Source organism: Puccinia triticina, chromosome 4A (assembly GCF_026914185.1).
Source record: "Puccinia triticina chromosome 4A, complete sequence".
Taxonomy (NCBI): Eukaryota; Fungi; Basidiomycota; class Pucciniomycetes; order Pucciniales; family Pucciniaceae; genus Puccinia; species Puccinia triticina.
Genome location: NC_070561.1, coordinates 8,313,801 through 8,328,580, shown reverse-complemented (window position 1 = coordinate 8,328,580; position 14,780 = coordinate 8,313,801). Strand labels below are relative to the sequence as shown.

The following is a 14,780-nucleotide window of genomic DNA, read 5'->3' as shown; positions in this document are numbered from 1 at the left end:
GCCAGACATTCAGAAGTGATTCCAAACCCAACTTTGCTTGACTGGTTGTGCCGAGGTTTGATCTTTGTCACTAAGTTCAATAACAGTACCATTGGTGATGGATAAATCAGGGGGAGGGGGAGTGGAAGCAGGGGCTTTTCTCTTAGTCTTCATATTGAAAGCCTATTAACTGGTCCGGAGCGGGAGGTATGCTATACAGAAGTATATTTATTGGATTTTCAAGCGCATTAGCAGAGGACAATAGGCTGATGGACTATGGATGTACAGACTCTCAACTCCAATAGGCACCACTGATGCCCTAAGTGTAAACCTAATGGGATGATGCCCACGTCATTTTACTGGCAAGAAAAAAAAGTATCATGACCCGGGGCTTCAGGGTGCCCCGGGGCATATCCGGGGTCTGGGGTTCGGGATGACCCTCATGCCCCGTCCCGAACCCCGGGTCACAGCCTTGCTGCCTGACGTCCGGCCGGCAGCGCGGAGAGGCTTGTGTCTGTGACATGTGATTTTCGGAATAGTTCGAGTCACGAGTGCGGCCGATTGAGTATGTATTAATAGTACAGGGTGTGCAATACATACTGTCGGGCACCTGTTGGTGTCTCAATTGCAGTCCCGCTGTGAACGAGCGGCGTTTGTTTACGTGTGTAGTCAGCGTCGGTTAGGAATCAGGATGAACCCAGTTTGTTTGCTCCACAACCAACCAGCTTGATTTTTATTTTCTATTAGGCGTCAGCCGGGATCCTTGACAACCATCCATGAAGAGTGACCGGAACCTCGATCTCCCGGTGTAAAGAGAACCAGTTACAACTGACCAATTGGGATTCATACATACATAAATAGAAGAAGAAAAAAAGTGCACAAGAACTTTGATACAAGAGCAGTAAGAACTTTCTACACGCATAAATACATATATCTGGCCTCGAAGATCCCCTCATCGGAGATCCATCAAACCAGATTTTTTCTGGTCAAACAGAAACAGTCTCCAGCCGAACCAGCGACGATGACGACGATCGATGAAGGTCACTTCAAGGAAGTAGAAGAGCAACGATTCGATATGGAAGACGAAGAGAGCGATAAGCAGGAGCTCGCCAGTCTACTTCCTTCGCCGGTCGCACATTCAGAATTCCTCTTGGCAGAAGAAGCAGGGGAACCCACGTCAGCCGTTGCAAGGGGCTTGTGGGGATTTTATAGTTATTCGCTTGCTTTTGAGGTCAGTCAGGCGTTATGTACATCTCAGCTCGAGCCTCTATCAATCCATCGGCGGTCATGGCCCCTATAGTGCGTCCGGCCAGAGGAACGGTGTGCCTACTGACGAAGGATGTGCGTGCTTGTTATAGGTCTTTGCAATTGTAGGGGCCGGTTTATTTCTGCGTAGGTTCCTCGTGTTGTATATACGTACGATGCAAAGCGGGGACATATATTCTTAGTTTGCTAACACGACTTCTCGACCTTTGTATTGAGTGGATCCAGCTATCACCTTGGAACAACTCGCGCGCGACAATGGCTATACGCTCCCGAACCACCAACTGGCTTGTTCTGGCTCAATCAAGTCCACCCCCTCCGCCCAAGCTGTAGCCTCAGATCTCAAGGGTGCTGCTTGTGAAGTGAAATTGCTGGGAAGTTGGGTTAATACCGCATCCTTTCCACTATACGTGTCCAGCATTGGTGTCGCTATTCAGACCTTCGTCGTCGCAAGCCTGAGCGACGCGGCAGACGATCGTTGAGTGTTTTTTACTACTGCTCACTTTTTTTCAGCTTCGTCGTCAATCAGACCAATATTAAAGCAGCGTGACTCAACTTTGACTCAATAACACGTATATATTTATCTCACTAGCAATCATGCGCAAGTTGCTCTTGATTTTCTCTACGGGCATCGGGAGTCTCGCGGGGATGATGTTTCTCTTCTTGGACAGTTCATCTTCTATGTGGTCGTTGAGTGCTCTCTGGGCCATCGTGGCAGGCGTTGGGCTCGGTGCCTGTGGAGTTTGTTTGAACAGCTTTGTGAGTCCAAACTTCAGTAAATTTTCATTCAAAATTCCTACCTCCAGCACAAGCAGCCCCTTGCTAATCTCCTTCCCCCGAAACAGATACCCATTCTCGCCAAAACCACGCCCAAAGTCCTGGAGGCTAAAAAAGAGCTTATCCATTCCCGTTCATCAACATCTGGTGAAGATGAACATTACAAGACTTTGATATCAACGGCCACCGCCAATATTTCATCCAACGGTGTCGCGCTCGGTGGCACTTCGGGCATCATCGCCTTATGTCTTGCTTTGATTTATGTGATTTCCCATGGCGGCAATACTGATAGTCTGCGGGGAGCAATCGGCTTCAGCGGGATATGGTGGGCGTTGTTCGGCATCCGTGAGTCTGGCAGATTGAACAAATACTTGATAGGAGTCGGCACGGGGACTCTCCAGTTGGACTGATTATGCTAACAATAAATCCTTTAGCTTCCGTTTTTTTGCTACCTCCAAGGCGGTCGTTGAGTTCGGTGAAGATTGTCAACCCTTTCAATCCTGCAAAGAGTTTTCGTGGCTACCTGAGTATGCTTCGTGAATACAAAAAACTGAAAAACACGATTAGATTCTTGATGGCTTGGTTCCTTCTAAGTGATGGTGAGACTGAATTGATTATTTCACCTTTTGGAGTTTGTTTCGTTTTACCAACGATTGCGGGTACTGCAATTCTGTCAATGTATCCAGCGTTCTCGACTTTGGGATCCACGGCGATTCTGTTTGCGAAGACGAATTTAGGGATGTCATCCTCACACGTAATCTTGCTCGGACTTATCGTCCCTACGACTGGAATCGGCGGTGCTCTGATTGCGCCGAGAATCCAGCAGAAGCTCAAGTATTGTTCAGGCTTGAATGGTAGCCTGAATATGTTCAAAATCCTAATCGCCTCTAATTGTTTTGTCCCGGTCTACGTTTCCATCTCTGTTGTTTCTGGGATACCTGTTCTGACCACTGAGTTGGAAATGTTTGTACTGGCTGGTATCTATGGTCAGTATTTCTTTCTCTGATTCTGTTCATTCCAGCTGAGCCTGAGATGCTTTTTTTGCTATTATCTATTTAGGATTCTTTCACGGTGCTTTCAGTTCGTATGCCAGATCGGTATATGGTGAATTGATCCCCCCAGGACATGAAGCTAAATGGTTTGCGCTCTTTAGCATCACCGACAAGTGAGTGCCCCGAAACCTTCCTTTATTCAACACACCAAGAACAAAACTGATCGGTCATGTTTTCGTTAATCTTGTTTCTGACAGATCTTCCAGTTTCTTCGGCCCATTGGTCGTTGGAGTCATAGCCGGTAAGTGTTTTGACACACTTCCCTGCCAGGGTTTCTTCTCCGGAGAACTAAAACTTATTTCTACTCTTTTTTATTGGACTCGATTTCCCCGGATTTTGATAGATTACACGCATGAAATTAGATACGGGTTCTTATTTATACTGACCGTCCTATTATTATCGTTCCCTATACTCAACCGTATTGATGTCCCAAGTGGGAAGCGGAAGGCCGAAGAATTCAGCAGAAATGCCAAGGGATAATCACATGAATTGTCTGGTTTCTCTCTAGGTTTTATCTATCAAGCATTCTTTACTCCCAGCCACTCAACACTAGTTTTCTTTTTTTCCTGATGATAGCCTGTGTACCACTATTTCTCAGATTCGTTTTTTTCATTTTGTTTTGCATAGATATCATGGTTGTTGAGCAGTCAAGAGAGGACCCGTCATTTCCTCGTCTGTTTCTTTTTCTTTTGTTCAATGTGTGTGGATCTATGTAGTTGTTGTGATGTGTGATTTTAATTGGAGGATTTCTTGTCGAGATCAGCAGACCCTGCAAAAACAGACCGCCGTAAAAACCTCTTGGTTTTCAATCAACATCTGCGGCGGCTGCAGATTTGGTGCTAGTTCACCTCTCGTTCCCGACCCCGAGTGGCCGGGGGTTATCCGATGCCGGTCCATGGCAGTCCTCCCCAAGAAGCCGCCATCCATGTCCCAAGAGATGATGGACATTAACTTACTGTTGGGCATCAGACGGTCATCTCGCCCGCTCATCCTCTCAGACTTCTCGATTGGAGATGCAGAAGAAGCCAATGGCACGAGTATCAGCCGCACCGATGAACATGCCGAATTCAATGGTCCGAAGAGTCTGGAACGGATTCGGCGGTTGACGGAGACGATTTTGTCGGTCGACCGGCCAAGGAAGCTCTCCGGAATGATTTCCGAGGACCCTTTCTCGGGCAAGATCCCAGAGTTCAAGTTTCTCCGGCTCCTCCAGGTCAACCAGCCCCCTGATCCTCCGTCCTGGTTCCAGTGGCTCAACCACATCGATGTTGATCAGGATCTCGACAAGATCACCCTCGATTCTGTACCTGATGATGTTCTACAGGCCGAGCAATGGGCCAGCCTTGCCCTACAACCACCTCAACATCGCAGTCCATCGCTTCATCCAGCAGTGCGTGTTTCTCGGTTTGGTGGAAGACTTTCGACAAAGACACTAAAAGCTCATGATTAGCTAGTCTCTCCGCCTTTCAGCACTCAAAAAGCCCACCAAGCGATCAAGCTCTGAAATCTCCCACAAAAAAAGACCATACACTTGTAACTCCTGATCAACATCATCTGGAGGGTGGTAAGTCAATTTAAACTCGTCAAATGACTTTCTTTTCAACGAGATCACATACCAACCTTCTTCCCTCCCTTCTATTCTCGTGCAGCAGGCCAATCCGATGAAATTCGATTTCATCCGATCAACGCTGGACTCGGCTTGTCTGAATGTAATCTACTGGAATCTCAACTCCCAGAATCTTACGACTTGGAAGATAGTTCGTCCTCTTTCATCCTTTTTCTCATCTTTTTCATAACCTCGCACTCATTTTTTTCGCTCTTTCTTGGAAAAATAGTTACAAAGTTTGTCAGGGCTGAGGATCAAGATTATCTATCTCAATTTTGATGAAAATTCATACATATATTCCAGCTAACTGCACGTCATGAACCTTCAAAATTTCTGCCGTCATTGTTTGCCTTTGCATAGTTTAGTTTGTTCAGCAGGATTGTTGTAAAATTGGTATTTTTTTACTTCTGAAATAGTTCACATTTTCAAAACATAATTCATGAATTGTAAGTACGGCTTCAAATACAACCCCAAGAATTTTCTCTGCGCAAACCCGGGTTGTTGCGCCGCCTTAGCATAGCTTGAAAAAGCTAACACTATGCTACACCAGTGCAAATGTTAGCGAAGCTGGCCCACCGTTGCTCGTGGCTTAGCCCTTCACTACGTTTTGCCAAACTACTTTTCTAGAGAAACAGATAAAAAGGATGTTGATCTGACTACAAAATTAGCTGCTTGACCTATTACATAGATGTCATCGAAGGCAGCATCAAGAAGTACAGGATACATCGAAAGATAATTCATCATGATTGTGCGTGTTTTTTGGTAAAAAGGAGTCCATGGTGATGAAATTTAATTAATAACTTGACCGATTGCTTCCAGCAATTTCCAAACACCCCAAGCCCCAGCGTCAGGGACTTGAGATTCTTGAAGTTTTTGCCGATCGACATAGGAAGCTCGACCAGCCTTGGCGTCTAAATATATCGTATTCTCCGCCGATTCCTTGGCGGCCTCGATCGCCTTGTCGAACTCAGTCGGGGTCAATGTGAACGTCAAGACGAACGCGGATAATGGGTCAATGAGTGTTCGAGAAGGAGACCGGGCTCTGGTGTACTTGTACAACGTGTTCAACGCATACTGTGGTTTCAAATCATCCCAGAAAATGTAGAGAAAAACCTTAATCAATTAGCACACTGTCAATGGTAGGCGCATGCGTCTTGACTGACATCTGAGGCTTCGGCCCAGGCTTGCGAATCAATCTTTTTCGTGTTTTTGCTTTTACCGATTCCTAGAGTAACCATCACATCAGCAAACCAATCGATTTCACTGACTCATGTAATCCGCGTACCTACTGCCAAAGCATTAAAGTAGATGCTGTGGTGAATGCCAGACATGAATCAACAATTGGAAAAGATGATTAGCGTATAAGTAACAATTTATTCATTAAACTCGCCTGTACAATCCGCCAGAAGTCCCTCCCATATCACGATTAACGACTTCAGAAATCTGAAGGAGGTCGGACACAAGGTTGGATCCCTTAATTTTCTCTTGAGAGATCGCTTCCAGGATTCCCTCGGCTCCATTTTTTAATGTCTGCCCACAATCGCCATCTCCTGCTATGGTGTCGTATTTTGTTATCTCCGGCTCAGCTGCAATTAACGCTTTGCATGCTGACTGGACGGCTTTGATAAACAATTCTGGGTCGCTCGCTAGATCAAGCGTGCAGTTTATGATTACTGTGAGTCTGAGGCATCGTCAAGAGAAAAAGTGGAGATCATGGGAAGGAAGGCCTACCAGTCAACGTCTCTCCAGTCGATTTCTTCTCACTTCCAGAAGTCTCATGAACCTGCGCTTTTGTGTCTGTCTTTTCCCCCTTGCTGAAGCTTGGTTGGCCGGCGTAGCCGGATTTCCAGCCAGGGCAATCCGCAGGAGCATCGAAAAGATCCAGTAGCATATTGGCACTGATAGCCAGAGTCGGCTCGCCAGCGATGTCAATCATTACATCTTCATTTATAGGTGGCAGTAGAACCAATGAGATTGAGAATCCAGACATGTCCAAGGATGTCATGAATGTGCCAGATATAACTCTGGTAAAACAAGCAAGAATACGTTCAGTTCAGATTTCAAGAATCGTGTATAATTTAGCGATGGTCGTGGTATCGACATGCGTACCTTTTGACTTGAAAGCTTTTTTCAAGTAGCCAGGTGCCGGTCGACTTGACGATGGCGCCCATCTCTAGTTCAGAAATTGAGCCCAAGTTATTGATCAAAAGTATCACATCATTGTCCTTGCTCGAGGAACCTTGGGTGCGAAACGGGAGGAATGATCTATCTTTGTCGGTTGTGGAAGTCAGAACGGGCATGAGATCGGAGATCAATTGATTGAGATTCGTAATCTTTTGACGTTTGTATCCCGGTTCATTCTGATCTTCGTGGATTAGAGAGTCAACAAGAAGTGTTTCAAATATCACAAGAAGTCAATCTGCGCAGGACTCACATGGATTCCCATTCCAATCTCGATTTCATCAGACCCTATGGTGTCGTGCTCTTTGCTAATCTGGGTGCCCGGGATTTGACAGTGATCAAAGCCCACCCCAATTGTAGCTGAATGGTCTGCGACAAACTGCGCTACAGCGTGCACATGTGATAAGGACGACCTGTTGAATAAGTACAAGCAGATTTAAGGTAAGAATCGGAAACTACATTTACCATACATGCTTATTGGGAAAAATGTTAGGTAGCATACCCTTGAGCAGCGAGAGCACCAGCAATCTTGTACACCAATACAGTCCCTGCGAGCCCTCTACGTCCAGCTAGTTTGCCTTGCTCTTTACCGACCGAGACATCTGTGGGGAGAAAGGTCACACAGAGAGTCAACTTTTTGCATGCATCAAGGATTGAAAGTGAAAAAATGGCTTGATTTGATCTATGTAGACAAATATCACCCAACCGTCTCCGACAATCACCATCTTGATCCCCTCTGTATTCCGCCGCGCTATCCAGCGTTCCTTGGCTATCCCAAAATTCAAAACCTATTCACTCCAAGATTTATTCGAAGCAAAGGGAAACAATAGTGAGCAATCATTTGGTTTATTCAAGATCAACGATTCCATCAAACTATTATTTTTTGAAAAGTGAGAAAATATGATATGATTTGGTACATCTGGAATGGAAAAAAATGGACTTGGGTTAGAAAAGACAAATGAAACGCACATCACCGGTGTAATTCTTTACTACAATCAAAACACTGGTGCGAATGATAAACTGTCAGTTTTGCCTCCTTCAAGGAAGCTCGCATGAATCTTAGGGTAAAGAAAAACGAACAGACCCTTTGCTATTTTGGAGTTTCTCCAGACAATTTGTCACTTGTTGACTATTGGGTGAAGCAAAGATGTTTCCACAAACGGCAGCAGAGAGCATCCTATTAGAGAAAAAAAAATAGTTCAATCATGAGACTCGCTTAAATAATTATTCATTTTTTTAGGTTTTGTTGAAACTGATTCAGATTTACCCCGAACCAACAAATCCAGCATGACTTGGCTCATGGCCACTCCCACCTCCGCAGATCAAATGGCATCGGTCTTTCGAAAGATCTTTCAAACTGATGACTGCAAACAAAATTGTGCAAAACAGATAAATCCAAACGACAAGATCAACATGCAGGCGGTTTTGTTATAGTTTTGATGTATGATGTGCCTGAAGGATCTAGCTAATCTCACTTTGGTAAGTAGGGTCATATTCGATTTGTGGGTTGAGATAAGTCAAGCCTTCCAACGAATCAATCACCAATTTTTTGGGATCGCAATCAAATTGTTTCCCTGTGCGGTATATTTACAAAAAAACATATTTGAAAGGTGATGTCAGTTTCATGGAAAGCTGTATGTATCAGTGGAAGGAGAGAAGAGGATGAGGGCTTTAGTCGGGAACTTCACCACCAGGCATCCTTGAGCTTCAAATCTTGAGATCGATCGATTTTCTTTGAGCTTCTGATTCGCTGCTCAGCCGTTCCCAACTTCGCATGCAAGATCCGATGACAAAGCGATCGACCCAGTATCGTAATTGTTGAAACCAGTGTCGCAGGTATGCGTCTCTGTATAGTTGATGCTCTTAGCTAATTTCCCTCCTCGGGGGAGCGCAGCGACCTGAGCTCCGAAGGAGGGACTTGCTACTAACTTAACAAAGTCCCTCTATTTGAGGGGGGACGCTGTCCCGCAGGGACCCTCCGAAGGAGGGACTTACACCCAATGTCCAAGTTTGGGCTGACAGAATCAGAATTATGTCGTTTTTCAAACGTTTCTGGCTTCACCCTTTCCCATTGGGCAGCAAAGGTTTGGGGGAACAAAAGATTCCCAAGATCAAGGAGAATCTCTCCAAATTTTTCTGAATTTTTTGAGGCCTTCAGAATCCCTCAGATCTACTTCTTGTGACTATCTGTGGTCTGCTTCATCCTATATTACAAAGTTCACACTGTACAGAATCCAAAACTCATGATGTTACAAGGGACATTGCACATCAAGAAGACAGGTTGGGGATAGGTGGGTATAGTACATGGATAAAGAAGACTTTGGTCATCATGGAAATCCAAACAATAATGACATTGGACAGGAAATGGATGGGTGAGAGCAGTTTTAAAAAAGTCCCCACCAAAAAACCAAATGCTGTCAGCCTGTAAGTCCGTTTAGCGTGTAAGTCCCCCCCTCCGGTCGGCGCAATGCAACCAGTGTTTTACCACTCCACCTGTAGGAGGGTGAGACTTAGTTAAGTTAGGACTTGCTATTGACTGTGGGCTGAGAGCATTTCAGCTTTTGGTGGGCACTTTTTCATAATCAACCTCACACACTCGTCTCTGGACACTTTTCCTCCTGTTTTTTATTTCTGGGACCACGCAAGCAGTCCCCATGTACCTACTACGTATTTTTTTTGTCTCCATCCCATCAGCTGCCTTCACTATACTTCTGTGTAACATTTTTGTTTCCTCTTGGGCATTGCACTTGAATCCCACACAATTCAACACATTTAAAACTGTATTCAGTGCTGAAACATGCTATGCTGTTTCAATGACTGTAGCCCATGAGTGCATATAGACATTTATCTACATAGCAAGGATTATTATGTTTTTTTATTAATCATTTCAGCTGCTGTATTTCATGCGGAATCTGTTTCAGTCTCTTTGGAGGAACAAAATCAGAAAACACACAATTAAACAGACATTGAAGGCCCTCACAAGTTCAAGAAGGCAATGCAGAGATTCTCCTGGACAAGCCCCTCATTTTTTTGGGTGACTTTGTAGTCACCCAATAAGAGATGGCAGCTGCAGTGGGCTAATGAATGTTTTTTGCTCCACGTTTTTGAATGCAGAAGCTCAGGACACAGCCTTTAAGTCATGAGATTGGCTGCAGGGGTGGAAAATAAGTTCCCAAGAATGATTATGAAATAAAAAAAAGTAAAAATGAAAAAATGAAAAATGTGGAAATTTTCTAATCCAAGTTTATTAAAGCCTCTGAATCACAGAACAAAACTTCAAGGGTTTCCCCTACAAATCTTCAAAAATCACAAAAAAAAATCAAAGGTTTCCCCTTTACAACCTCAAGGAAAAAAAGATGAAGGGTTTACCCTCTACAAATGCCAAAATCAACAAAAAAACCACAATATTACAACAACCAAAAACAGAGCAATAATCTGCACCCAGCCACCTAACATCAGCATGCTGATGCACCGTGGCCCACCATCCATCCCTGTCTAGCAGGGTTAAAAAATGGTGAGAGGATGACCCCCAGCGCGCCGCATTGAAGGCATTATGCAAAGGGGGGCCACCGAGTAGAGCCCCTCAAACTGCGCAAGTGCAACAGCGGAGGGGGTGAGGACAAACCGCACGCTGGAAGTACAGCGGCAGAGGACGCCCTGGGGATCAATTGCACACAACCTGGCTGGTTTATATACCCCACCATCCAGGTCCCCGCTTTCCCGCAACAACTTCACCGCCAGGCCCCTGCCTCATGTCAGCCATTAATCCCGCCGTTTGATACCTGCGCCACGCTTGCCATTGCCTAGACACCGGCATGGCATAAACAACGAATCTGATCCCTGTGGTGTACTCAGCCCAACAATACAAGTCATGTGTTGGCCTCTGGCTCAGCGCTTGACAACACTGTTTGGTTGTATTTGCAGGGATGATGTCTCCAATCGGACTGAAACTTCAGCCACAACATTGGCAATGCAATCTGCCGATTCTGGTACTTAGATCGAGTCTCCTCCTCCTTTGCACCCGACACTGACAGCTTTTTATTTCTCTCTCTGTGTGTGTAGGTTGAATGCAATCAATACCGGACCTGACAGCGAATAAGCTGTTGCCCGTATCGAGTATCCGGCGCTGTTGAATGGGCTGTCATACACATTGTTTTTGGTTTGAGTTGATTGGGCTGTGGTTGAAGTCAAAGTTGTGATGGGGAAGATCTCTCGGCTTCTCCTCATCAGACCACTCCAAGTAATGTTCACCACCAGCCGCTCACCACCGTCGGCCTCCCCTCGCCTCTTCATCCACCCCGCTCAAGCTCTCCCCGCCTGATGCCCATTGACCACCCTTTCCACCCAGCCCATCACCTGCTCTTCCAAGGTATGTAGCCACAAAGAGGTACACAACTGGTGACCAAATAGGGACATTTCCGGACAAGAACTTGAAAGATCTGGGCCCAGCCTGTAAATTTTAGGATGATACGAAGTGCACCTGAGATGACAATGTTTGAATCCTGTAAGAACAATGACAACGACTTCTCCGACAAGACAGCAACACACCTGAGATGACAATGTTTGAATCCTGTAAGAACAATGACGACGACTTCTCCGACAAGACAGCAACACACCTGCGATGACGCAGGGATTATTTGATTTGAGTTTTGTTTTTGGTGATTATGCACCAGGAAAAATCAGTAGTCATTAGATGACAACTGACATGACGCCTGCTCCAGCTGGCTATCCAGCCTCTAGTGCAATTTTCACCAGCTGCTCCTCAGCTTTGTCCCAGGCACAGCTGCTGCTCAGCCTTGGCCCGGGCCCAGCTGCTGCTCAGCCTTGGCCCGGGCCCAGCTGCTGCTCAGCCTTGGCCCGGGCCCAGCTGCTGCTCAGCCTTGGCCCGGGCCCAGCTGCTGCTCAGCCTTGGCCCGGGCCCAGCTGCTGCTCAGCCTTGGCCCGGGCCCAGCTGCTGCTCAGCCTTGGCCCGGGCCCAGCTGCTGCTCAGCCTTGGCCCGGGCCCAGCTGCTGCTCAGCCTTGGCCTGGGCCCAGCTGCTGCTCAGTCTTGGCCCGGGCCCAGCTGCTGCTCAGCCTTGGCCCAGGCCCAGCTGCTGCTCAGCCTTGGCCCAGGCCCAGCTGCTGCTCAGCCTTGGCCCAGGCCCAGCTGCTGCTCAGCCTTGGCCCGGGCCCAGCTGCCCCTCAGTTTTGGCACAGGACAAGCCACTGCTCAGCCTTTGCCTGAGCAAGAAAGGGCGTTGATAAACACACACCCGTCCCCCGGGGGCACACCCACGCCCACACCCTTTGAAAAGGGCGTGTGGGACCGCACGCCCTTTATCAAGGACGTGCACGCCCCTGTATGGGCGTGCGAGGGCGTGCACGCCCCCACATAGGCGTGCACTATGCCTGCTCGCCGGGAGCCCCTCGGCGGGCAGGTGCAAGTATACCTGCTCGCCGAGAGCCCCTCGGCGGGCAGGTCCAGATCCCACCTCGCCGAGAGCCTCTCAGAGAGCAGGTATACATGCACCTGCCCGCCAAGGGGCTCTCGGTGAGCAGGCTCGGCGGGTAGGTGTATGTATCCCTGCTCGCCGAGAGCCTTGCCTGCTCGCCGAGAGGGATAACTCTTGGCGAGCAGGTATACAAACACCTGCTTGCCAAGGGCCCCTCGGCGGGCAGGTGCATGTATACCTGCTCGCCGAGAGAAATCCTTGGCGAGCAGGCATACAGATCCCACCTCGCCGAGAGCCTCTCGGCGAGCAGGTATACATACACCTGCCCGCCGAGCTTGCTCACCGAGAGGCCCTCGGCGGGCAGGTGCATGTATACCTGCTCGCCAAGTGAAATCCTCGGCGAGCAGGCATACAGATCCCACCTCGCCGAGAGCCTCTCGGCGAGAAGGTATACATAAAACTGCCCACCGAGCCTGCTCACCGAGAGCCCCTCGGCGGGCAGGTGCATGTATACCTGCTCGCCGAGAGAAATCCTCGGCGAGCAGGCATACAGATCCCACCTCGCCAAGAGCCTCTCGGCGAGCAGGTATACTTGCACCTGCCCGCCGAGGGGCCCTTAGCGAGCAGGCTCGGCGGGCAGGTGTTTGTATACCTGCTCGCCGAGAGTTATCCTTCTCGGCGAGCAGGCAAGGCTCTCGGCGAGCGGGGATATGTATGCCTGCTCGCCGAGAGGTGTATGCCTGCTCGCCGACGATTTCTCTCGGCGAGCAGGTATACATGCACCTGCCCGCCAAGGGGCTCTCGGTGAGCAGGCTCAGTGGGCAGGTGTGTGTATACCTGCTCGCCGAGAGGCTCTCGGCGAGGTGGGATCTCTATGCCTGCTCGCCGAGGATTTCACTTGGCGAGCAGGTATACATGCACCTGCCCGCCAAGGGGCTCTGGGTGAGCAGGCTCGGCGGGCAGGTGTATGTATACCTTCTCGCCGAGAGGTTCTCGGCGAGGTGGGATCTGTATGCCTGCTCGCCGAGGATTTCTCTCGTCAAGCAGGTATACATGCACCTGCCCGCCGAGGGGCTCTCGGTGAGCAGGCTCGGCGGGCAGGTGTTTGTATACCTGCTCGCCGAGAGTCATCCTTCTCGGCGAGCAGGCAAGGCTCTCGGCGAGCAGGGATACATAAACCTACCCGCCGAGCATGCTCACCGAGAGCCCCTCGGCGAGCAGGTGCATGTATACATGCTCTCCGAGAGGTTCTTGGTGAGGTGGGATCTGTACCTGCCCGCCGAGGGGCTCTCGGCGAGCAGGTATACTTGCACCTGCCTGCCAAGGGGCTCCCGGCGAGCAGGCACGGTGTGGCGGCGTGCACGCCCTCGCACGCCCATACAGGGGCGTGCACGCCCTTTGACTCGCACGCCCTTGAAAAAGGGTGTGCGGTCCCACGCGCCCTTTTCGAAGGGCGTGGGCGTGGGCGTGCCCCCGGGGGACGGGCGTGCGTTTATCAACGCCCGTTCTTGCTCAGGCAAAGGCTGAGCAGTGGCTTGTCCTGTGCCAAGACTGAGGGGCAGCTGGGCCTGGGCCAAGGCTAAGCAGCAGCTGGGCCAAGGCTAAGCAGGAGCTGTGCCTGGGACAAAGCTGAGGAGCAGCCTGTGAAAATTCTAGAGGCTTCAGCTGTGCCAAAATGGGCACTGAGCTGTGTGCCAGCCAGCCCTGCACTAGCAGATGGAGTAGCTTGGTAGCTGAAACCAGAGCTGTGTTATGTCAGTTGTCATCAACTGACTACTTTTTTTTCCTGGTGATGAGGGACGCGCGCAAGAGGTTTTTATGTTAGTCTCTTCCTCACGAGTATGATGATGTAAACGCGTGATTTTATTGTAAAGCATGAAATAAAGAAAAGAATAAAACAATCATAAACTATAACAAAAATAGTGAACCTGAGATGACAATGTTTGAATCCTGTAAGAACAATGACGACGACTTCTCTGACAAGACAGCAACACACCTAGAAAAACAATAATGTAGGAAAAAGAACAAAGATAGACGAAAATAAGTGATTGATTAGATTGGTATTATATATACATTCATAAGATAGAAAAGATGTGAAATAGCATACCTGCGATGACGCAGGGATTATTTGATTTGAGTTTTGTTTTTGGTGATTATGAGGGACGCGCGCAAGAGGTTTTTATGTCTAGATTTAACGGAAAGGATAGGAGGATAAACAAAGGATGGGAGAAAGAAAAAGGGGTGGATAAAGTTCGGATTAGTTTTGATTTGTTTGATGTGCGGATAACGTTAGTGATTGTTGATGTGCTTACTAGTCTCTTCCTCACGAGTATGATGATGTAAACGCGTGAGGAAAAGACCAGCAAGGTTGTGTGCGCATGAGTCGTTTTTGATGTGGAGTGAAAATCGAGGTTAGGTTTGCGACCGGTACTTTTTCTTGGATGCTAGTGAGAATTGGATGACTCGCTTTGATAGTTGCTGCGTATTCA

The 14,780-nt window shown here is 48.1% G+C and overlaps 2 protein-coding genes across 2 annotated transcripts; one reads left to right on the top strand and one right to left on the bottom strand.

Moving 5' to 3' along the window:
• Positions 1 to 1,000: 1,000 nt before the first annotated feature.
• PtA15_4A868 (uncharacterized protein) lies at positions 1,001 to 4,956 on the top strand (the record flags this gene model as incomplete). Its single annotated transcript, XM_053168796.1, has 14 exons — positions 1,001 to 1,155; positions 1,238 to 1,320; positions 1,471 to 1,719; positions 1,835 to 2,001; positions 2,088 to 2,364; positions 2,454 to 2,618; positions 2,706 to 3,005; positions 3,079 to 3,184; positions 3,269 to 3,312; positions 3,699 to 3,743; positions 3,974 to 4,461; positions 4,542 to 4,635; positions 4,721 to 4,828; positions 4,907 to 4,956. The coding sequence occupies 14 exons, from the start codon at positions 1,001 to 1,003 to the stop codon at positions 4,954 to 4,956; spliced, it is 2,331 nt and encodes a 776-aa protein (XP_053019970.1).
• Positions 4,957 to 5,466: 510 nt separating this feature from the next.
• On the bottom strand, positions 5,467 to 7,583 carry PtA15_4A867 (uncharacterized protein; the record flags this gene model as incomplete). Its single annotated transcript, XM_053168795.1, has 9 exons — positions 5,467 to 5,751; positions 5,841 to 5,902; positions 5,963 to 5,988; positions 6,068 to 6,323; positions 6,409 to 6,701; positions 6,787 to 7,037; positions 7,112 to 7,271; positions 7,361 to 7,460; positions 7,565 to 7,583. The coding sequence occupies 9 exons, from the start codon at positions 7,581 to 7,583 to the stop codon at positions 5,467 to 5,469; spliced, it is 1,452 nt and encodes a 483-aa protein (XP_053019969.1).
• Positions 7,584 to 14,780: the final 7,197 nt, after the last annotated feature.